A 22,905-nucleotide genomic window follows, 5' to 3' on the forward strand; every position below is an offset into this window, starting at 1 on the left:
TACAGCCGAGGACCGGGGGAAGAGCCAGGAACAGCCACAGAGCGACTCTGCTTAGACTTGCCCAGTGTTACATTTCAAGGTTTTTTGGACTCTCCGCTCCATCCAGCGATCCATCAGGGCGCTGCCATTACTCCAGAGATGTCGAGACTAATTCCACCCTAAGTGTTCCCATCTTTCAAAAGGCCTCACTTGGCTGCCGTTATTAATTCCGTGCATGATGAAGACATTTAAAGCCTCGCATGCTCTCTCAAGCAGACGCCTTTGCGTGCCTCGCTCCTGCCGGTGCAGCAGCTGAATTTCCACACGCACAAACACAAACACCAACGGTGTGAAGCGGCACATGGGGACACTCCCGCATCCCCGAGTGACCCCGCATCCCCATCTCCACCTCCTCCTGCCCATCACAGCCCCGCTCCTGGGGGACGGCGATGCCGGAGCCCCGGGTACCGGGAGGGGACCAGAGCCTCTCGCCTCTCCCCGCTCTCCCTTTAGGCCTTTCGGAAACTTTTCTCCCCGCCCTGCCTCCCTCTCCCTTAGCAGGGCAGGGCCGAGCCGGGAAGTTTCTCCCGAGGCCGCTGGGTCGGAGCAACTTTCCCCGCACGGAGCTCCGAGCACTCCGACTGCCCCGGGGGCCGAGCGGGAGAAACGCAAGGAGGAGCTCGCTTCGGGGGAGGGGGAGATGGAGCCGGGGCGTGGGTAAGCCGCTCCGGGGCGTGGGTAAGCCGCTCCCTTCTCCTTCCTCCTCCTCCTCCTCCTCCTCCTCCTCCCCCCAAGGCTGCACCAGTCTGGCAGCCAGGCTGCCTCCGGCCGGAGCCGCCGCACTTGGGAAGCGACTCCTCCCGGCTCCCGGGATGGGGACGCCGCTGGCGGCTCCCGGATTGCTGCTGCTGCTGCTGGCCGGCTCCGCGGGGCTCTGCCGGGCTCTGTTCTCCCTCCCGCTCCGCGTGTCCCACCCCGCCGCCCCCGCCGGCTCCCCGCCCGCCCCGGTGGTGCTGCGGCCGGCCAGCGGCAGCCGGCAGCAGGATGCGCCGGGGGCTGCGGACGGCTTGGCCTTGGCCTCGGACCCCGGCGGCACCCTCAACTTTTTGGCCATGGTGGAGAACCTCCAGGGAGACTCAGGCCGCGGGTACTACCTGGAGATGCTGATCGGGACCCCGCCGCAGGCGGTAGGAGCGGGCAGGGGAATGCGGGCTGGGAGGGATGGGGAGGAGGGGACCGAACTTCTCCGGGGTGGCAGCGATTCGTCCCTCGCCCCTCCGGCTCCAACGCAACTTTGTCCCGGTGCTCGGCGCTGGCACCTCCTCCCTTCCCCTTTCTCCCGTCCCTTCCCGGGAGACACGGCCGGTGCCCGGCGCGACTTTCCGCGGACACGCGGGGAGGGGAGAAAGGAGAGAAGCATCCCCTGTCCTGCCCCTGCCCGGGAAATCTGCGGATCTGGTCCCCAGGATTCCTTGTAGGCTCTGTCACGGCGAAGCGAGTTGTTCTGCCAGCCGAACTGACCGTGTTTTAGAGACAGAGGATGCTTTTTTGGTTATTCTTTGCTTTTTTAAGCTGCTCTGCGTCGTGATTGGGTGCTCTGGTAGATCTTCCCGGTGCTCCCGGGAGAATCGCTCGGCATCTTCCTGCTAAACTAAAGTGATGGCTGGGCACAACCAGCCCCTTCTGTCGGGAACCCATGTGCTGCTCATTAACGGGGCAAAGATCCTGTGTGTTCTGAATAGTGCTTTCAGACAAACCGTGTTGCCTTGAATCTTTCCTCTCTGCCTCCAGCAGTGTGGCTGAAGTTTGGTTCGGGTTGTTTTTTTAGTTTTTTGGATTTTTTTGCCGTTGCTCTTTCATGTGTGTCATGAGATCCCAGGAGGAGCGGAGCTGGGCTGCGGGTGGGATGACTGGTCAGCTGAGTGGGGATTAATTTCCTGAGAGCCCTCGGGGCTTTCCTTCAGAACTTTGTGTTTGCTTCAGGAGTTCAGGTCCTGAGGTTCCCAGTGTAGACAGAAAGAAAAAAAAATCTTTATTCTTCTGCTTAACTCCCCTACGTAATAAAAAGCCAATGAATGCCAAAATGCGCAGCCAATGGGGAGTGTTCAGCCGTCATTGCATTTTTGGATGTCTGTGAGCTCTTTCTTTTTTTGCCCCTTGAGTGTAAGAGGATTGGCCACATCGTCTCTCTAATCAAAAAGTATCTCACTGGGATCAATACATGCATTGAGACAGGCTGGCATTGTTTTATGATCAATAAATAGAGATTAAAAACTTTAAAAAAAACATAACTAGGTCTGACATATCAAGGTGTGGCCCAGTAGCCATGGAGGCCATGAAATAATTTTTCCTCCTTGTTGAGTGATGCATATTTGACTAGTTCGGTTGGTGTGGTATGTGCTTCATAACTCCAGGGAACATTCAAACATTCAATATTGGCTTCTGCCAGAATTGAGGCACCAGATTTGATTGGACTAATCACCCAATTCAGCATGTCCTAGATGAAAAAAAATAACTTCAGGTAGGAAAAGTGACTATCAAGCATATAATCTCCTTACATGTCTAGGGGGATTCTGAAATGGGAAGAAATGGAGAGGGGAAAAATGTGACAGGCCTTTCATAATATGACTGGAGGTCTAAGAGGGAGAAATGTGCTGCCCTCAGTACACCCACAGGATTCACTTATACTCAACAGCTCGTATCACTTGTATTACAGATGATGGAAGGTTTCAGCTAGACTTGCCTCTGATTTTTATTTTTTCCACATAAAAAAACCATGCTTTGAATCTGATTGCAAAGCTTTTACTATTTTGAACTAGTTCTGACTTCTGGCAAAGTTAATTATTTTAAAGACTACCACTGGTTTGGCACATGTGAGGTTTTATTCACAAGTAGACCCACCGAGGTTGTAAGAAAGATTATAAATGCTTCTGTTTCCCAAACCAGATCTTGGTGTGTAATGACTCAGTGGAGTGCAGTTAGAATTTATTCTGTACTTTTGATGAGGATGAATTGGTTATCTCGTTCCCTGCCTGAAACCAGAAGACTTAAAGATCACAAATATACTTTCTGCTTTTTCTGCGTTGCAACGAGTAGTATAAAGCCACAGAGCTGCTACTGTTGGTGCTTGAATGTTTCACATGCTGCTACTAAAAGCAAGTGTCTGGATAGTGCCAAGCGTTGGATTGTGTTAAGCTCCTTGGGCAAGCGGTTGCTGGAGTTGGGAGTGGGCTGTGCATGATGGTGTAGAAAAGGAAAATCTTTTCCTGATTTAAATGCTCCTCCCAGCCTGACTTCGCTCCACGTCTGCAGCCGCGCTGCGAAGCGATGCTCGGACACCTTGTTTTGCTCTTGCACCCCTCCAACTTGGGGCTTCCCAACTTTGTGCCTGAGCCAGGCCTGTCCCAGCGCTGCCACCCCAGGGAGCTGCCCTGACATTTTGCCAAGCAGGAAGGAGGATGCTGGCAGCCAGGAGCGCCGGAGCGGTTGCGGAGCAGAAAGGTGCACGGCACAGCTGCTGCTCTGCACAGGAGCAGAGAGATGGGGAAATGCTCCCAGGGCAGTGGTGCACCACGACCAAGCAGCAGGCTGTGAGAAGAGAAAGCAGATTTGATGTGGAGGTTACAGCAGTGTTGGTGCCCAGTGGCTTCGGGAACGTGTGCGTCAAGTGTTGGAAGCTGCTGTGCCAGAACGGGGAATGAACATTTGTGAAAAGCTTCAGCACTACAGGGCTTGCTTTACTGCTCAGCTGCATTTTTAGAAATTTTCCTTTTTTAATTCCTGTTCTTGGAAGGAAGCTACTATGACAGAATTTCGTTTTTCAGGGCATTTAAGGCATACTTTTTGGCTTTCGTTCCAATTCTGATTTGTCATATAGCAGATAAACAGAGCACAGAGCTGCGATTCACAATGGCAGTTCTGAAACACTTGTTCTGATGGTACAAAAATAGAGCAGCTGTGTGAAGTCAAAATTTATTTTATTTCCAAGACAGGAAACTTCAATGCAGTCAATCCAGTTTTGCAAAGTGTTTGCAGCCAAAGTGTATCTGATCATTTCCAGTTTTATGATACAATATCCTTCTTAATCCTATCAGATCTCCAGACCAGTTACCAGTTTGGTGTCAAGTGTAATTGCTCCCACTAATTCTTATTCATTCACATGTAGACCTACTTAAGAATTATGTGAAAGGTGAGAACAGTCTGTTGTATTGAAGGGTGTGATGTATTTGTCCCTTATTTCATGGATGTATTATTATGTGTCCTACTCCTGATGGATTATGGGCTTTATACTTGTCTGCATAGGTGCACTTCTTCCAGTTCCAGATTTAAGTAAGGGGTGGCAAGAGCCCAATATGAATTGTGTGCAGTGTTCTCAGCTATTCCTTTAAATAATCCAATGGAATTCCTTTGCTCTATCTTTTATTATTTTGCCTACCCTGAGATTATAAGAACTGTGAGAAACTGAATCCAAGATCATTTAGGTTTTTTTACTATCTTCATTGCAGTTCTCTTCATATTAATTTTGTTTCTCCTACAAGCTTTTGACCAAAAGAATAGTCAAACTCTTTAAAAAACCTCATGTTTTTCACAGCTTTCTTGAAGTCCATCTGGACTGCATTAAATGTTTGCAGGGACACTACCATTGCCTCATCTTGCCTCTTGTACAAGGTGGTGGCAGTCCTGCTGATCCCACTGCATTTCCAAGCTGTGTTTTTATTAAGAACAGGTAATTTTTAATCCTGCTACTCCTCTGTGAAAGAGATACCAGGCATATGGCCCCTGAGAGCTCTGGTCTGATAAACCACAGAAGGATCCGACTTGTGCTCTGAATGCCACAGCTCCTTTCTTTCAGTGTCAGTTCTTCATTCTGTTCATGAAGAGCCTTTTAAATCTGCTGTTTATCCTAATGGCAGTCTGTTCTCTGCACGGGGTGAGCAAAAACCCCTTCTATAAACCTGCTCCCAAGTTTTAAGGTCAGCGTGGATGTTGGGTCTAACGGCCCCCGCTGCAAAACACAAACTTCAGTTCCCGCATAATTGGTGGGAGGTTATCTTCCCTTCCATTTCTTCCAGCTATTAAAGAGAGGAATGATAAAGAAGGATATGTATTAAATAACTCTAGTGTGTCATGGAGTCAGAATTTATGGCTTCATGTTTTGAGGGTGATGTACACGCACATTAACAAGTTCTGAACTTGCAGCCATTATTTCTTAATTGGTGGTAGCTCTCATTCTCTGAGTGTTGAAAGGAATGAAGATGTGAGGAAAGATTCAGCTGCTCTTGTAATGTGATTTCTGGTGCTGTGCTATTGCCCAACATGCTCAGCTCCACTTTCTTAATTTTGCTGAAAAGGGGCTCACTGTCTTTCTAGACACAAGGAGTTTTAAAATGTGATCTTTCTTTGTTCAAATATCAGAAGGCAGGCTGCATCTCAAGTCTCTTTCTGTCTTTTTTTTTTCTTTTTTTTTTTAGTAATTACTAAGGACTTTTGTATTTATTTTTGAGTTCTTTATGAAAGCTGAAGAAACAAAAGCCTGAGAAGCAAAGACAATTTCTGTGGTGCGTTGGAGTGTTTTGAGGTGGCAGTGTCAAAATCCCTCCAGATCTGTCTAGTGGAAATAGTATTGAAATGCAAAAATATTCCTGTTTTTAAATGGTGATTTGAGTCTATTTTGGTGGTTGTTGTTATTGGATACCTGCAAAATAAAAAGGACAAGCACCTGGCAGTTGTAATTCAGGACTAATCCAGTGAACAGCTGTGGCCTGGTGGGCTGTGATGTGTTTTTGACCCAAGACAAGCAAGTAAACATACAAGGTTTGGGTTGACCAAAAAGCCCCTGCCTTTACAAATTAGCATTTTAGCACCTTCTTCCATCCAAAATTAGCCCTGGCAAAAGAGGCTGTGTGGGAGTAGTAGAGGCTGTACTATAAAATAACCCAAAATGTGAGTGCTGCTTACACTCAATGGAAGAGGCTCACCATGGTCATCCCTCAGGGTGCTCTTCTCTCCCAGAGTTAGGGATTAGAGCCCCACTAACTGTTCCTTTTAAAGGAGCTTTCTCCTCTTCAGAGAGGTGATGGAAGCTTTATTATCCAGGGGCTTTGCTTGAGGCAATCCTGAATTCAGATCCTGGTGGGTCAGGGCAGGAGAGCTGTTGTGAGGAGCAGGGGTGGTGGAAAGAGGTGCCAGGCTCACATTTTTTACCACTTTGCATTTCATTCCTTATCAAGGAAAAAGCATCAGTTAAAGGTGGAAAGAGGAAAGTAGAGGGCATGCAAATAACTATTTTCCCTGAATAAAGTGTAAATTAGTTGGAATTTGGACTAGAAATGAGATGAAAATGAAACAGTGGACGAAAGAAAGCCCATGTGGAATTTCCATGTGTTTGTTTCATTTGGATTATTAAGGAAGAAATCTTTCTCTTCTTACTTTTGCTTTTCTTGTGGTTTTTTTTCCCTTTTTCCCCCTCTCTAACCAGGGGACTGAGCTCTAGGGATTGCATCTGCAAGACAGATTTAAAGCTACTACACCTTGCAGAGGTCTTCATTTTCTTGAAGAGCTCTTACGACTTCGAGTGTGTGAGGACACCTTAGCTATTACATTTCCTCCACATATTATAATTTTTGAAATGTCCTCACTCAGTGTAAGTGAAACGAGTCTGACCTGAAGTGTTGTCTGGTCATTGTCAAGTACAGCTCTGTTTGAAAAAGGAAGCTGCTACAATGGCTCTCACATGTGCCTCTCCAGTGGGAGTCAGACAGACCTCTCTGCCCCTTTTCCTACTGGCTGTAAAATACAGATTTCATCATACAAACAACTTGTGTAAATAAGTGAAGGAACTTGTTGCTTCTATTTCAGCACAGATTAGGGCTGGAGATCAAATCTTCAAAGTAAAGGAGGCAGCTCTCAGCTGCCTTAAAGAAGGAAGTGTTTTTTCCTGCTATTGACAGGCCTGTCTTGCTGCTTTCCAGCCTGGGTTTGCTCTGTAGATCCAAGCTGATGAAGCAAACACAGAACATGTTCTAAGGTCACTTTTACACCTGAATTTCTATCCATCAGCTCAGTGCCCTTCAAAGCACTTGAAGCAGCCCAGGACTAGATAGATCTTACTTGCCTTTCTGCCCGTGTCTCCATCACAGCTCTCTGCACGACTGGATCGCGGTGCTGAGGAGCTGGGCTGGCAGGACACGGCTCACTGGGGTCTCGGGATTTCTGCTGCTCAGAATCACCCTGAGACACGTTAGAAAGTCTCTTTTCCCAGCCAGGCAGTCAGAGGAGTCAGAGCTCTTCAGTTCTCGGTCTCAAGGTTGTTTATTGTATCTTATCTATAAAATTTTCTCTCCCGTCCAGCTGAGGTCTACTTAGCAGGACAGTCCAGGCACTCTGCCTGCCCTGGGGCAATGTTATGTCTTTATACTAAAAACTACGTGTACGATATTTACAATGACTTTCCATTACCAATCACCTATGTTAGACAGTGAGCTTCTACTCTAAACCAATCTGTAAGCGCCAGCATCACCTGGAACATGGAGGCTAGGAAGAAGAAAGAGGAAGGACAGGGCCCACTCAATTCGTCCATCTTGGAACCCCAAGCCTCCAGTCTAAAAACCTCAAAAATCTATTTTTCACTTTCTGACAAACTATTATTCTACTTAAACTCTCTTGACTGGTAATTCTTCGTTCTTCAGGTGGTAATTTGCTCCATGGGTTAAAATCAAAGTCACAGGTGTCTTGGGCTTTGTACCCAGGTCTCTGAGCCCCCTGGGCAGGATCTCGAGTCCTCCAGGGCAGCCAGAGGAATTTCCTGGGTTCCGACAATGCCAGGCTGCTGCATCCCTCACTGTGCCGAGCAGGGGCCAGCATGGTGAAACCAAAGCTGTGGGGTTGGTGCAGACTGGAGCTGCTGTGGCTGCTGGTGATCTCTGGCCTGGCTGGCATCAGAGTGGCCTGAGATGGGCTGGCAGCAACACCCCGAGGGATCTGTGGGGTGCATGGGGAAGCCCTCTGGATTTGGGAGCTCGATGATGCTGTGGTTGTGTGGTGCTGAGCGGACCTTGGCAGGCCAGACAAGGAATTTTATAGATAAGATACAATAAACAACCTTGAGAACAAGAATAAAAGAGTTCTGACTCCTTCTTCAACCGCTGGGCTGGGAAAAGAGACTTGTACCTATCTTGGGGTCACTCTGAGCAGCAGAATCCCAAGATGGCATCACCTGGAGAGCCTCACCAAGGAGCTCTGGAAACTTCTCCTCCTTAGGCTGAGAGCAGCTCTGCTGCCCACAGGCCCAGCCAGTTCAGCAGCCCTGCCCCAGGTGTGGCTCTCTGATGGATTTTTCGCCCTGCACATCCCAGAGCGGCCACGTGGCAAAGTCAGCCCTGGAGCCTTCAGGAAGCCTCGGGCCAGAGTCAATGTTTGCTCCCTCTTTTGCCAAAGGCTGATAAAACAGCACCTTTTTCCCCCTGGTCTCACTCCTCCCTCAGAGGTCTTTCCTCATTCTTCATTTTGCCTCTTTCCCACTGCTCTCGCTGTCTTTTTTATGTCTAAGAGTATTTTACAAGGAGGGAAGCTGGGAATGAATGTTCTAGACTTTTATTTTTTAAGAGTCTTTCTCTAGCAGATGAAACCTGTGGAGTGTGATGGGGAGGGAAGTTGAGGAAAACAAGCTAGATGGAGGAAAAAGATCTTATTTGAGTGAAAATTACAATTCACTGAATACAATTAATGTGTCATAATTAGGCCCTTTTGAAGGGAATCTGTTAAGACAGTAATTGCACTCTGCAATCCTTTTTTCCCCTCACCACTGCTTACTAATAATTTGATATTGTGAAAAACAAATTACTTGTAGATTTTGTCCTCTTTGCTCAGCTTGCGAGTACTAAAATTAGTTGATTTTATTTAGCTTTATGGTTGGCTTATTTTTGTACCTATTTACTAGCAAAAACTGCTATTAAGCTAGATTGCAATGTGTTCAGGGAAAATGCTGCTCTCACATCCTGGTCTGGCCTTATTTTAAAAGAGGAAAGGTATTAAGGCTGCAGCAACACTTGGTAAGCTTCTCCTCCCTAAATACAGAGAAGAATCCATCCTTGGGGATCCAAAACTGGCATTTTTGCTTTAAAGAAAAAGACATGACAACTCAAGAACTGAGAGTCACCTTTCCACTTGAGGGAGGGATTAAAGGCCAGCTCCTGCCATTTGACAGGGGAGAAATAATTGGATGCTTTTTGCCAGCCATCTCTCAGATAATTCCTTGATATTTGTGAGTGGATCTGCCTGTGAGAGTGGCTCTCAGCAGAGCACCTTGGAGCCCACCTAGTGCTCAGGCTCAGGTCAAGGCCAGATGTGAGAGTTTTTTCACCACCCAGGCTCTTTCTGCTTCCTACTTTGCTTCCTTAAGAAGCTTCACACCAGGGAGGATCAGGATTTGGGGTTCCTACAGGAACAAAAGGCATCATATGTCATTTGTCATCATATGGGAGCTTGGGTCCTGCATGTGCCAACTTGAACATTTTATTGTGGCATTTTGGGAAGAAAAGAATTTGAGGAATGCCATTGGCAGAGATAGTTTTGGCATAGAATATAAAATAGTGGGGAGTTTTATTTTGACTGCAGGATTTGGATCTGTTTTCAAAATTGTGACTTTGTGAAATCTCAAGTGTGACCGTGTTCACAGGGGTCTTAGGATGAGGGAAGAGACGAGGATCTGACTCCATGTTGCAGAAGGCTTGATTCATTATTTTATGATATATATTATATTAAAACTATACTAAAAGAATAGAAGAAAGGATTTCATCAGAAGGATAGCTAAGAATAGAAAAAAGAAGGAATGAATAACAAAGGTTTGTGGCTTGGACTCTCTGTGTGAGCCAGCTCACTGTGATTGGCCATTAATTAGAAACAACCACATGAGACCAATCACAGATGCACCTGTTGCATTCCACAGCAGCAGATAATCATTGTTTGCATTTTGTTCCTGAGGCCTCCCAACTTCTCAGGAGGAAAAATCCTAAAGAAAGGATTTTTCATAAAAGATGTCTGTGACACTCAAGGGAGGTTTTTTCCTCACTTTTTTATCTATGTAAATGGAAACTTTTCTTCCAGAATTCCACTATGACACCTGTTGATACAGAAACCTTGACTGTCAGTGTCTGCAGTATAACAAATTGGCAGTTGTGGCATCTTTTCAAGGCCAGGTTGGACGGGGCTTTTAGCAGCCTGGTGTAGTGGAAGGTTCCCTGCCAATGGCAGGGATTTGGAATGAGATGATTTTTAAGGTCCCTCCCAACCCAAATCATTCCGTGATTCAAGCCACAGCGCACTACAGCAGCTTGAGCTGTTCAGGGCAGTATTACTGTGCTGCTTGAGCATGGTTTGGAAAGGCTGTGCTTTTATTCACTGTGCTGCCTGGTAGATGTCTGCTACAGCAAAGAGTGAAGTGTGAGGCGTGTCAGAAAAAATGATTCATCAATCCTACCTTTTCTCTGGCTAAAAAGATTTTTATTTAATTCATTCATTTTTTCTTCTCAGCCACTCTTGGGTTGCAAATAAGACAGAGGAGTTCAAAGGTGGCCACACTTCCCAAAAGTCTGGGAGCTGCTGGGGCAGTGCAACATCTGATGCAGTCACAGTGCCTCAGCTCAACTGTCAGAGAATAATCTTCTCATTACTTCTCAGCAGCAAAGTCCTTCAGGGAATAACACAAACATTTCACATGATCCAAAGTGCCAGATTTTCACATTTGAACCGCTGAGATAAACCATGTGGGGGATGGGGAGGGTTCACAGAATTTCTCAGGAGCTGTGGTTATGAACGCTGCTGCGTGCTACATTTTCCAGCTAAAATTAACTTCCATTTGCACTCTGCTGAGCCTTCAGGTTTACCTTGAATGACCTTTGGTCATTGGCAAGTGACCAGATGCAGCTTTTTGTCCAGGTTTGGGAGCTTTTCTCTGTGGCAGCTTTGCACAACAGCATTTGCAGTTGCCAGTGGGCAAAATTCCACAATTCCAGTGCCCTGAGCACCATCAGCTCCAGTGGTGTGAATAGAAGAGTTTGGGTTGAAAAGGATCTTCAAGACCACCCAATTCCAGCTCCCACCACACATCCATCATCACACAGTGGGATGTAAGCCCTGGCCAGAGTAGAAGGAAGCTGATTCCTGCACTGGAATAAGGAATGGGAGGAATGGGTTGTGGGGAGCTGTTGTTATGGCGTGTCCTGGCAGACTTTATCAACCCGAGAGCATAACAAAATCTTTTAACTTCCTGCCCTACAAACTCAATCTGGTATCTGGAAATGAAGCTGTGTTCCTGCATGCCTCTGTGTTCTCCTGTGTAATCAAGATTTTTATAGTGGAACTTGGTTAACAATTGTAATGATGTATGAGCCACGGGCAAAGCTGGTTCATTTCCCAGAGCTGCTGCCTCTCCAGTATTAGCCAGGGGAAAGAGGAAAGTATGAATGTTTGAGAAGGAGAGAGAGAAATAAACTACTCCAATAGCAGGGGAGGAACAGTGCTGCTGTTCTCTAACAGTGCTGCTTTCAAAAAAGAGAATTTCTTTTTAAAGCATATCATATTTCACTTGAGAATCAAAACCGCCTTTTAAATTGTCCTGCCAAATTTTTAAGTAGAAGCATTAGAACAAATAGGAATAAAAAGCATGATTCTTATTTTTAATTAATCAAACACATCATTATGACATTGGTTAACACTTTTTTTGCTTTTTTTTTTTCCCAATCAAATAGTCCTTCCTGCTAATGTGGAGCATAAAGCTGATTTCTGTTTGTGCCTTTGAACTCCCTTGTATAATTCCAAGGAACACCCATGATGACAATCAAACTCTGCATGGCAATATCCTAAATAGGTCAGGTGCAATGGGGAGCAAAAGCCTTCCATCTGTTGTATTCCCTTTATTAATTGCCAGGGAAATAAAAGCACTGGAGTTGCATCACCTTGTTTGTGCTCTGGGACCTGGGACTCCCTGTGCACATTCCTGTGGCCACCAAAGATGGCACAGAGCAGTGGGAAGCTGCCTGGCCCTACACCTTTTGCCCAGAGGTGTGGCACAACTTTTCTAACAGGGAACACGGTCACAATTACCAAATTCCAGTCTTTGTGCCTGACACAGATGAACCTGTGGGTTTTATCCTGATCTTTCCCTCCTTCCTGCCCTGGCAGATCCAGTCATGTCCCTTTCCCATCCTGCCAGCCCAGCAGGTGTGTGAAAGTGTGGGATGGTGCCTGTTTCTGGGCAGAAAGGCAGGAAAAGAGGTGGGAGCTGCTGTGACAGGTGAGGAAGAGGTGGTTCAGGAGGGTGGGATTGGCCTTTTCAGGCTGACACAACCCAGATCTTGTGTTAAATAAAGTCTGGCAGTGCTGCAAGCCAGGCCTGAGGAACAAGTCATGGCATTTTTATAGCAGAGGTTATGCCTTGAAGTACAGGGAGTTCATAGCTGGATTTCCAAGGTGTGTGCTTGTTTATTTACCTCTCCATACCAAATTATCCCAGCTAATCTAGGGATCTCACTGGGTGAACATGGCATTGTCTGAACTTTCCTGGTCTCCAGGAGAACAGGCTGCTTTCAGAGCCCTTGTCTTGGTTTGGAAAGACAGGATTCTGCTGAGGAAGGCAGAAGCCTCCCCTGAAATGGAGAATGTAAACCCTCCACACCCCTCCAAATTGCTATAAATTTTAAATTAAGGGGCTCTCAGGCAAAAATATGGGAGCAGGAAATAACAGTTCTTTAATAAGGAAAGGGAAAAATTAAAGGATAAAATAAACAATGCAGTGCACTAGAACAACACTGACAGAGTCAGAACCCAACCTGGCACCCTGTGGGTCAGGCTGTTGGCAGCAGTCCCATTGGAAATGTGGCTGCAGCCCTCCTGCAGTGTCAGGGGTGGTTCTGCTGGAGCAGGGGGATCTGTAGAGAAGGATGTGTTCTTCCTCTGAGGATCCAGTGGGAGGAGAGGCAGCTACTGTTCCTCTGGGGAATCCAGTGGAGAAGCCGTGCTGGTGTCTCAAAACCTCTGGATTATATATGGGTAGCAATGCTTGGCTCCTCCCTCTGGGCTCACATCTCCCAATGGGATGCTGTAGTTCTTATCAGCCATGCAGTGACATTCAATAGCTGTTATCAGCAGATGTCCCCTCCCAGGGAGGTGTGAATGTGGTCACTCAAAGAGAGAGATAAGGCAAACTGCCCACTTGGCAAAGGTAATCTGCCATAGAGATGGTAATGGAAAGCATCTTGCTTTGCAATCTTCAACAGCCCTGAACTTGTCTTAAGCAGCCAAGCTGGGTGTTCCCATGGCATCATATCCATTGACTTCCACATTTTGGCAAGGTTGGTTGCTTCACTGCTGTGGTGAGCAGATAGAGAAAACCCAAAACTTCTGCACTTTGAGTGTGTTAGAACATTTTAGGAGAATAGCCTGGAAAATATGCCTAAGCTTCAGTGTCCTTGAAGAGGAGCACCAAAAAAAGCACAAGGAGGAATTCCTGAAAGCAGGCAGCAAGTGCAGCTAGGAGGATGCTCTAATGAGTGGTGCCCCACAGAGTGGGGATGGAAGTGCTGCTGGGAAGAGCTCATTCCAGAGAAAACAGATAGACTTGATGAGTCAGGGGCGTCCTGCTTTCACCTCTCCTCCTCACAGCTCTCCAGGCTCTGAAAAACCTTTGCTAACAAACACTCATCTCCAAAACTAACATCTTGACAGAGGAGGGGGGGGAAAAAAGCCTGGAAAGAATCGTGTCACTACAAGAGTGAGGTGAAGGGGGGAAGAGAGGTAAGAGATCAGACCTGGCATGCAGCCTTCTGAAAAAGCTGATTTTTCTCACTGCTGTCCTGCAAGTCTCATTTTCTTTCTATTTGCCTCCAAAATGTAGCCTTTTCTCAGTGTTATTCACTACCTTCAAATCAAAGAATTATTGAAGGGCTTGGGTCAGAAGAGAACTTCAAGATCATCTTGTTTCAACCCCTGCCATGGCAGGGACACCTTTCACTGTCCCAGATGCTCTAAGCCCCAGTATCCAACCTGGCTTTGAACATTTCCAGGGATCCAGGGGCATCCAAAACTTCTCTGGGCACCCTGTGCCAGGGCCTGCCCACCCTCACAGGGAAGTTTTCCCTAATATTCCATCTAACCCTACTCTCTTCCAGTTAGAAGCCATTCCCCATGTTCTTGTAAATAGCATCTCTGAAAAACAAAACAAAGCAAAAAACCTTCTTAAGTACTGAACGAGCAGCTTTGGCCCTTGGTTTCACGTCTCCAATGCAATTTGAAAGCTGGAATCTTATTTAAAATTGAGTTTGAAGTTCAGATCTTTGGTATGAGTGAGACCTTTGAAAGAAGGTGGGAACACAGGAGTGGGGCTGAACCTCTCCTGCAGGGTTCTGCCTGCTGCTGAAGGACAAGGGGACTGTGGTGCCTTTAGCAGAAGGGAGATTACAAAAAAAAATAGCAGTGCACATGAGGCTGGGGATGCCTCCTAGCCTAAGCTCAGGAGCATTATGAATGGGCTTCATTCCCCTGATGAATTTTGTTATTTCCAGATGGCACAGTAAACATGGGCAGTGACTCACCTACAGGGTGAGGAAGGTTTAATAATTAGTCACTTCAAGCCTTCTCGAGTTTGCCTAGCATGGCTTGGCTGTGTGCATTTATGTAAAACTGTTTTGGTCTTACTGCAGTTGATTTAGTTTCAAAACAACCTTTTTTCTTTTTTCTCTTTTTTTAACTGTAGAACTTCTGAAGCTAGGTAGAGAAGAAGAGTTAAAAATGCTTTTTTTTTTTTATTTGACAGCAGTTTCACTGAGTCTAATGAGCAATAGAGGAAAAGAAAAGAATGACCTGACAAAATAAATTGGAAGCTAATTTCGGAGAGCAAAAGCCTCGGAAAATTGAAATTCTGAACTGAATGCAGCTTCTAACTGTAATCATTCACTGGGTATAATACATTAATGTAGGCTTACTGATTTCATTTCCTTAACCCAAGGAAAAAAAAAAGGCAAAAAGCCCTCAATAATATTGTATTCTGAAAGGTAATGTAGTAGCATGATTTCTCTTTTTTTTTTTTTTTTTTTTTTTTGGTGACTTCACTTTTTTTGTGTAAAAAAGCCCAACCTCTAAAATTCTTTGACATTATTATACTTTTTAGAAAGATCGTGCCCTAACCAGTGCTGGTGAGCAGAAGAGCCACAGCAGATATTTAACGTCGGAGAATGCCCTGTTTATTGTGGAGCTAGAAGCTCTCCCTCTCCTCAGGTCCTCCTACAGCATCCTTAGCTCTATCTCGTGTCCCAAAGAGCTCAAAGTCCTGCTGGACAGTGCCCAGCATGTCTGCCCTGTGGTTGTGACTCTGTGGTGGTGGTGACATCGCGGGTTTGGTGTTGCTGAAATGGCTCCTGAGATATTAAAAAGTCTTTTTTCCAGCCCAGAGACTGAAGAAGAAGTCGAGGTTCCTCAGCTCTGGTTCTCAAGGTTGTTTATTTTCTCTTGTCTAATACATTCATTCTCTGACCTGCTGAGATCTGTCCAGCAAGTTGAGTTCAGGCACACTGACCGCCCTTAGGGTGGTGTTAGCTTTTTATACTAAAAAAACTACATGTACTTTATTTACAATAATTTTCCAATACCTATCACCTATGTTAGACACTGTCTCTAATCTAAACCAATCCAAAAGTGCCACCATCACAGCAGAAGATGGAGTGTGGTGGTGTTCACAGGAGTCGCAGGTTGAGGGAAGAGATGAGGATCTGACTCCATGTTTCAGAAGGCTGATTTATTATTTTATGATATATATTACATTAAAACTATACTAAAAGGATAGAAGAAAGGATTTCATCAGAAGGCTGGCTAAGAATAGAAGAAGAGGGAATAATAACAAAGGTTTGTGGCTCAGCTCTCTGTCTGAGCCAGCTGGACTGTGATTGGCCATTAATTAGAAACATCCAACATGGGCCAATCACAGATGCACCTGTTGCATTCCACAGCAGCAGATAATCATTGTTTCCATTTTGTTCCTGAGGCCTCCCAGCTACTCAGGAGAAAAAAATCCTAAGAAAAGGATTTTCCATAAAAGATGTCTGTGACAATGGAGGACAAGAGGAAGAAGGACAGGACACGCCCAAATTCCTCCATCTTGCCTCTTGAACCCCCGTTCTAAATCCCCAAAATTCTACATTTTCACCCTGTGACAAAATAACTATCATTCTACTCAAACTCTTGAGGCTTGTAAATCTTCACACAAAGTTGGTAATTTGTTTCCATGAGCTAAAATCAAAGGCACAGGTGTTTTTGACTCCATGCCAAGGTCTCTGAGCCCCTTGCCAGGGTCCAGACACATCCAGGGGAGCCGGAGGAATATCCTGGGTTCTGACAGTGACACTCTCTGGTTTCCAAATGAGGAAGAGTTTTATGCTGAGAAGGAGCCTGTGAAATGAGTGATGCCTTTCACAAGCACATCTCTAAGAGTTAAGCTCTTTTTTAGCTATGGAATTATTCAATTAATAGCTGTGTCTGCAGCACCTTAAGTCACCCTGTTCTCCAGGGAGGGAGGGGTGAGCTCTGCATGAGACTCTTGCTAATTTAGGACACAGGGTTTAGGCTTAGGCTGTCTCTAAACCCAGGCTGCGTGGGCACTGGGATTCCTCTCGAGGCTTGCAGTTAAATGTGAGAGTTGCTCCCAGTGGCATTTACAGCCTCCCTGTCTCATCAGTGCTGTGCTGTAATTACCAGAAAATTGATTAATTTAGTTGCCTTACACCTACTAACAGGTGGAAACAGTCTTTTGGGTTTAACAAGAGCTTTTTGTGCACTTAAGTGCAAATAGCTGATGTCTCATGCATTCCTTCTTGAATTTCAGAGTGTTTGTGGGGGTTTTGTTCATCCTCCATTTGTCTAGGCACTCATTATCTTTCCATTCAAGAATGTGTGTGGTGTAAGTACAGCAGATATACAGATTTTCCTCACTCAGGTTTGGGAGGATTTCTGCTGCTCTCAGTAATCACTAACTCTGCTTGTGCTTAAGGGTTGGTGGCTGATGAAGGCACCTCTTGGCTTCCATGCAACCCTTTCCTTCTGAAAGGTTTGGCTCCCTGCGGGTCTCTGTATCACACTTTTCCTTTGTCTTCTCAATCCATTTAAAGCCTATCAACGCTAATTTACAGGTGATTTTTTTTCTACACCTCTAGATTATTGTTATTACTCTGTAATTAGTCCAAATTTTCCTTAAAACTCAGTGCTTAGAGCAGAGCATGAGTTCAGCTGCAGCTGGTTTATGTGAACTACAGGATTGTTCACTCGCTTGGTTTTGTCTGCTATAGGGTGTGAGGTGGGAGAGAAACTCATCTGGGGGGAGAAAAAATAAAAAAGAGGGAAAAAAGGTTAATCTCTTCTGAAAAGGCAATGAGACAAAATTGCCACGATTCACACAGCTCTAAGATAAGCAAGTAATGGCTCATGTTCAACAGCAAAGCATGTTCATATAGCATGAATAGGATGGATGTGTTGTATGATAAATCTAGACACAGCAAATAAATTTCAGCCTGAAAAATAAGATAGCACATGAGATGGCATGTGCAGAAGGAATGCTAATGTTTAGGGAACCGAGGGCATTGGCAGGAAGGAGAGCGTAGAAATGAAGAATAGATATTTTGTTTTGTTACCAGGATTGATTGGCTGACTATTTTTTTTTGTCTTTAAACCATAATAGCCTTCCCTTATTGTCAAAATGATAATATATATAAAGCACTTCCTGTAATATTTTTCTTCAAAATGACTATTCATCAGTCCCACAGTCAGATGCTCATATTTCAACTCACAATTTAGTTTAGCAAGTTTATACTTCAGAGCAATCTGTCATTTTAGCATTTGTGTTTTTTATACAAATCTCCACTACAGAAGCATGCAGTGCTCTTAAACACGGGTAGATTGGCTAATCCAGATAGTACTTTGTAATCTTCTCGCAAAAAAAGAGATTATTGCTTTCCAGGCAGGAAAAAAGAAATATTCCTTCCAGTCTAGCAATGCAGATCATGGAGAGATGGAGGGGGAAAACTCTTGGTGTTCTGCTGGGGGTGTGAGAGTGTTTGGGAATGGATGTTTTAAGTGGCTGGGGAAGAGAGGGAATGTGAAGATAGGCAGTAAATGTAAATCCAGGTCCTGGCACCACCTGGGAATGCAGTGAGGGGAAAGGCAGCAAAGGCCAAACCCTCTCTGGAGAGCTTGGTGTGCTGCTGGCACTGCTCCTCCTGTTAACTCCCCAGACTGCAAACACTGCGCAGCTTCTGTGACAAACTTCTGCTGTTGTGAAAGCAGGAGTTATCTTTGGTGATAAACTTGACCTTCTGGTTTGCCCATGTTGTCGTGCAGCAATAAATCACCTTCCTTTGCATCCCCAGGGCTGCAGCCAAACGTGGGCACCACCTGCTGAACAAACGTCATTAGAAAATTAATCTCATTCTTTTTTTTTTTTTTTCCTTTCCTCACAATGCCTCTCTTATCTTGGCTGCATGGGTGAACCCTTCTTGTGAGCATGGGAGGGGTTTTTTTGGAGGTAGGAGCAGATAATTTTTCTGTTTTCTCTGGTGAGGTGACTTCACTGGAAATAACCCTTCCTGGACTTAGTGTAAAATGTGGGTCTGCTTCCTCTTCCTCCTTCTCTTCCTCCTCTGTGAAGTATGATTCCATCCAAGCTGCAGAGGATCATTTGGCTTTGGGGTGAGGTGTTCCTCCAGAGCAGGGACTGCTTGTGAGCAGAGAAATGGGAGACTCCATCCCTGCCTGTGTTCATGGGCAATGTGCCAGTCCAACAAATTTACGTATTTTTGTTTACAGTCTTACCTTTTAAACAAGGTGCACAATATTCTGCAAGCAGAAATCTGTCATTGTGGAGGCTTTTCAGGTTTATGTCTGACTTTGCACTCTTCTACATCTAGAAATGCTTCCAAAATTTTCTCTTGACTCATCTTTTAAATTGCTTTTATTTCTGCATCTTCAGAAGAACAGATGAAGAATCTATATTAAAGCCTAGCCTTCTGATACTTTTTTTTATTGGAAAGTAGTTTTATTGGCTGTAAATGCTAACTCTAAGTAACACAGGGGAGAAAAAAACCCATCCAGAATGTCTGTGCTTAAAAAGCCACTGTATATTGTAACATTACAAATTTGTAGAAACAAATTGCTGAAATAACCTGAGTGACAGTCAGTGCCAATAATAACATGTAATAACTGTGGGCAAACACAGCATATAGTTACTGGTGTTTTCTTTTCTGTGTGATGGTTGTAAGCAATTCTTGCCAGATGGGCTGATAATGTAATTAGGAATCATTGTGTTAAATGAGGCAGCATTTAAATTGCCAACTAATTTTCCTATCTATTAACCAGCTTGAAAAAGAAGAGCTGTTACCCAAATAATTTCTAGCTGCTAATCCCTAACAAGAAGCAGTATTTCTTTGAATTCTCTTTTTTTTTTTTTTTTTTTTTTTGAAGCACTGTCTAGCAGATTATTTTCTGGAGGGTTTATTATGTGTGGGACAAAATAAGAAGGAGAATTAAGAGATGGTACAAGCTCAGGGGTGAGATGGGGTGGACTTCTACCTCTGTATTGTGATGTGTGGTAACAGCTCCTGAGCAGGTAATGGGATGATTCCTATTTCTGCTCTCTGCATGGGGATAAAAACTTTTTTACTCTGTCATAGTTCACTGTGTGACATGCTCCAGCAAGCATATAGAATTACAAACCCTGTTTTAGAGTGGGTGCTTTGGGAGAAATCATGAAAGTATGAAAAGATTTTGAGTGGCACATGAATGCTACTGGTGTGGAATGGTTGTGCTCTTTACTGAGGACAAGAGAAAAGGGAAAAGAAAGAGGTGCCCTGGGGTCGAGTTAAAATCCCAGAGGAGGCATGATGGCTTGCAGTTTTCATCCTGAAGAGAGATATCATGGCTAAAAGAGAGTCGGTTTAGAGTAGATATTAGAAAGAATTCTTCCTTGTGAGGGTGGGCAGGCCCTGGCACAGCATGCCCAGAGAAGTTTTGGATGCTTCTGGATCCCTGGCAGTGCCCAAGGCCAGGTTGGACACTGGGGCTGGAGCAGCCTGGGACAGTGGAAGGTGTCCCTGCCATGGCAGGGGTGGCACTGGATGGGCTTTGTGGTCCTTTCCAACCCAAATCATTCTGGGAATTCTTACAGAGCCCCTTCTTTTCTCTGCTGCCTTGTGAAGGAAACTATTAATTATCACTAAAGTTTTGACTGAACCCCAGAGTAAATGTAAGGCTGAATAAGATTGTTTACTGTATTTATGGCCCTATGTGTGCAAATCCTATTCCTTTTTTTTCCCCAACTCCCTGTGCTTCATCTGAAGCGGGAATGAAGAGCCAAATGCATTTTTGCCGTCTGGTTTCTTTACAGAATTGTGGAATGGTTAAGGCTGGAAAAAACCTTTCAGATCAAGTCCAGCCGTCAACCCAGCACCACCACCATGTTCACCAATAAATTATTTTCTCAAGTGTGGGGGGATAGAATGTAAGAAAATAGATGGTGCAGAAGGTAATCTTGCCCCTGAGGAGTTGCAGCTGTACTAACTACCAAAGATTAGGAACAGGCCTGCCCTTGATAGGCCACAGCTGTGACTAGTAAGGAAGAGTGCTACAAAAGAGTGGGTTGGCTGGTCCAGAGGAGAGTTGGAGCTTGTCAGTTGTACTGTGAAGAGGGATGGAGTTTGTTGGTTGTGCTGTGAAGAAGGAAGAGTCAGTGCTGTGAGGAGCTGCCCATGCGCAATCACTGAGAAGGTATGGGAGCTTCACACTATGATGACAAGACTCAAGTGTGATATCCACCTGTTTTTTTAACAATTCCAGGCACGATGACTTTTCTACTTCCCTGGTCAGTTTGTTCAAGTGCTTTAAAGCAATTTTTGTGTAAAATTTTTCCCCTCATATCCAGCCCAAACCTCCCCTGGTGCAGCTTGAGGCCATTCCCCCTCACCCTGTCATTTGTTACCTAGGAAAAAAGACTGACACCAGCTCACTCCAACCTGCTTTTTAGTAGCTGTAGAAGGTTAGCCAGTTCAGTGGTGGAACTTTATTGCTTGACCTTAAAGGATTTATCAAACCTGTGTACTTGGAAAAAAAAAAATACATTGGATTTTTCTATGGACGAGTGTTTAGTGAGGATGATGAAGAGTATCCCCTAGTTCAGTGTGGGTGACCCAGGGAATCACATCAAAAGCAGCAGCTTTGTAGGCAAGCCCCAGGATTCCACACCTGGAAAAGGCTGTGGATGCTAAGTCATGCGGACAGCTGCTTCAAATAAATCCATTTTGCACTTTCAGCCTGTGGGATTTGTTTTTGTATATTTTTCTGGAAGTTACCAAAACCTCCCAACCTCAGACTAAAACAGGGAAGAGAAACTTCTCCAAAGTCTGAGCAGGTGTGTACCAGAACAGAGGCAACTTCTGTCCCAGCTAAGGGAGAGAAGCGACCTCTTTGCAACAAAGAATGAATGATTGCTGCTCTCACTTTCCCTTGAAAATGTGAAGGAAGTCACTTTCTGAATGCACGGTGGATAACTGCAAATTGTTTTATGCCAGGCAGTTAAATGAGGCATGAATAACAGCCAGTCTAGTGTGGATGTGTCATATTGACATCACCTGCTGAACCAGGGCAGGTGCCTGAGCCACAGACAGCCAGAGCTTTGCTGAGTGAAAAAAATATAACACATCAATAATCAATTTTTGGGTTTTTTTCTGGTATATTTAGCATGTAATATTTATATATATATTACATATCTATATCACATATATGTATATATAATGTTTATATATTTAGCATGTAATATTTAGCAATGTAAGGCTTAAAATATTAAAGACACAGTGTTAAGTTAAATGATTGAAGCTGTGTAGCATGCAGTAAGTGCTTTTTGATTCTGGTGCTGAATCAAGCACTGGAAAGTTTAAGGGATCCTTGAAGTAGCATGCAGTAAGTGCTTTTTGATTCTGGTGCTGAATCAAGCACTGGAAAGTTTAAGGGATCCTTGAAGTATTGACAAAGTGTTTGGCTTCCAGTTGAAAGAAATCATTGGGACTGGGGAATTTTTAGTGTCTCTACCCCTTCAGAATAGAAAAAAATGTAAAATGCATGACCTCTGAGGCTTCTGCTTTCAGTGTTCATGACTTTGAGTAAAAAAGTTTGGATTTGCTTCTTTTTATAACCACAAACTAATGGCACACAGATAGTGTCAGGCTCCCTCTGTGAGTCTGTCATGGCAGAGGTGGATGTTCCTGTCTTGCTTACTGTAAAAAAGGGATCTTTATGAGCTTCCTGTTAATAATAACAGCTCTATTTGCATACAGGAAAAGCAGACAGCAAAATAATCTCCAGGTACTTTACCAGGTGCAGATTTTGTGTCCCATAGATGTGGTTAAGGTGACCTTTAGGGGCTGTGAAAAATGCCAATTGCTTGTTTTTAAAATTTTAATAGTAATAAAATGGTTATAAAAATAGTAATACAATTAGAGTAATAACAATTTGGACAATTTGAATTAGGACAAGATGAGACAATTAAGACAAAGAGTTACAGACGGTCTGGGTACCTTTTTCTGGGTGGCACAAGCCCACTAACAGGATTAACCCTTAAGAACAACAGCCTGTTGCATATTCATACACTTCATACATGATGCATAAATTTCATTGAAATACAGGATTCTGTCTGGTCATTGTCAGCTTCTTCCTCTGGATCCTAACAACGCCTTCGAGGCGGGAAGAAGTTCGTTTCTTCTGATAATGGAGCAATAAATTCTTTTTCTCTGAAAGATTCAGGTGTCCTGTGGCTGCTATCTCACTGCGAGTCCTTTCTTTAAAAAAAAATCCTACATAGCATCGTTTCTGTTTTAACATTTTGTTATAACTTAAAACTAT

The 22,905-nt window shown here is 44.6% G+C and overlaps 1 protein-coding gene across 1 annotated transcript in view; it reads left to right on the top strand.

The window, feature by feature from the left end:
• Positions 1 to 745: 745 nt before the first annotated feature.
• Positions 746 to 22,905, top strand: part of BACE2 (beta-secretase 2) — a 53,547-nt gene continuing 31,387 nt past the window's right edge. Inside the window, exon 1 of the mRNA XM_014268462.3 lies at positions 746 to 1,166. Within this exon, the coding sequence (XP_014123937.2) occupies positions 852 to 1,166 (315 nt within the window). The 5' untranslated portion in view covers positions 746 to 851. The remainder of the gene's footprint in view (positions 1,167 to 22,905) is intronic.

This window comes from Zonotrichia albicollis, chromosome 2 (assembly GCF_047830755.1).
Source record: "Zonotrichia albicollis isolate bZonAlb1 chromosome 2, bZonAlb1.hap1, whole genome shotgun sequence".
NCBI classification, from domain to species: domain Eukaryota; kingdom Metazoa; phylum Chordata; class Aves; order Passeriformes; family Passerellidae; genus Zonotrichia; species Zonotrichia albicollis.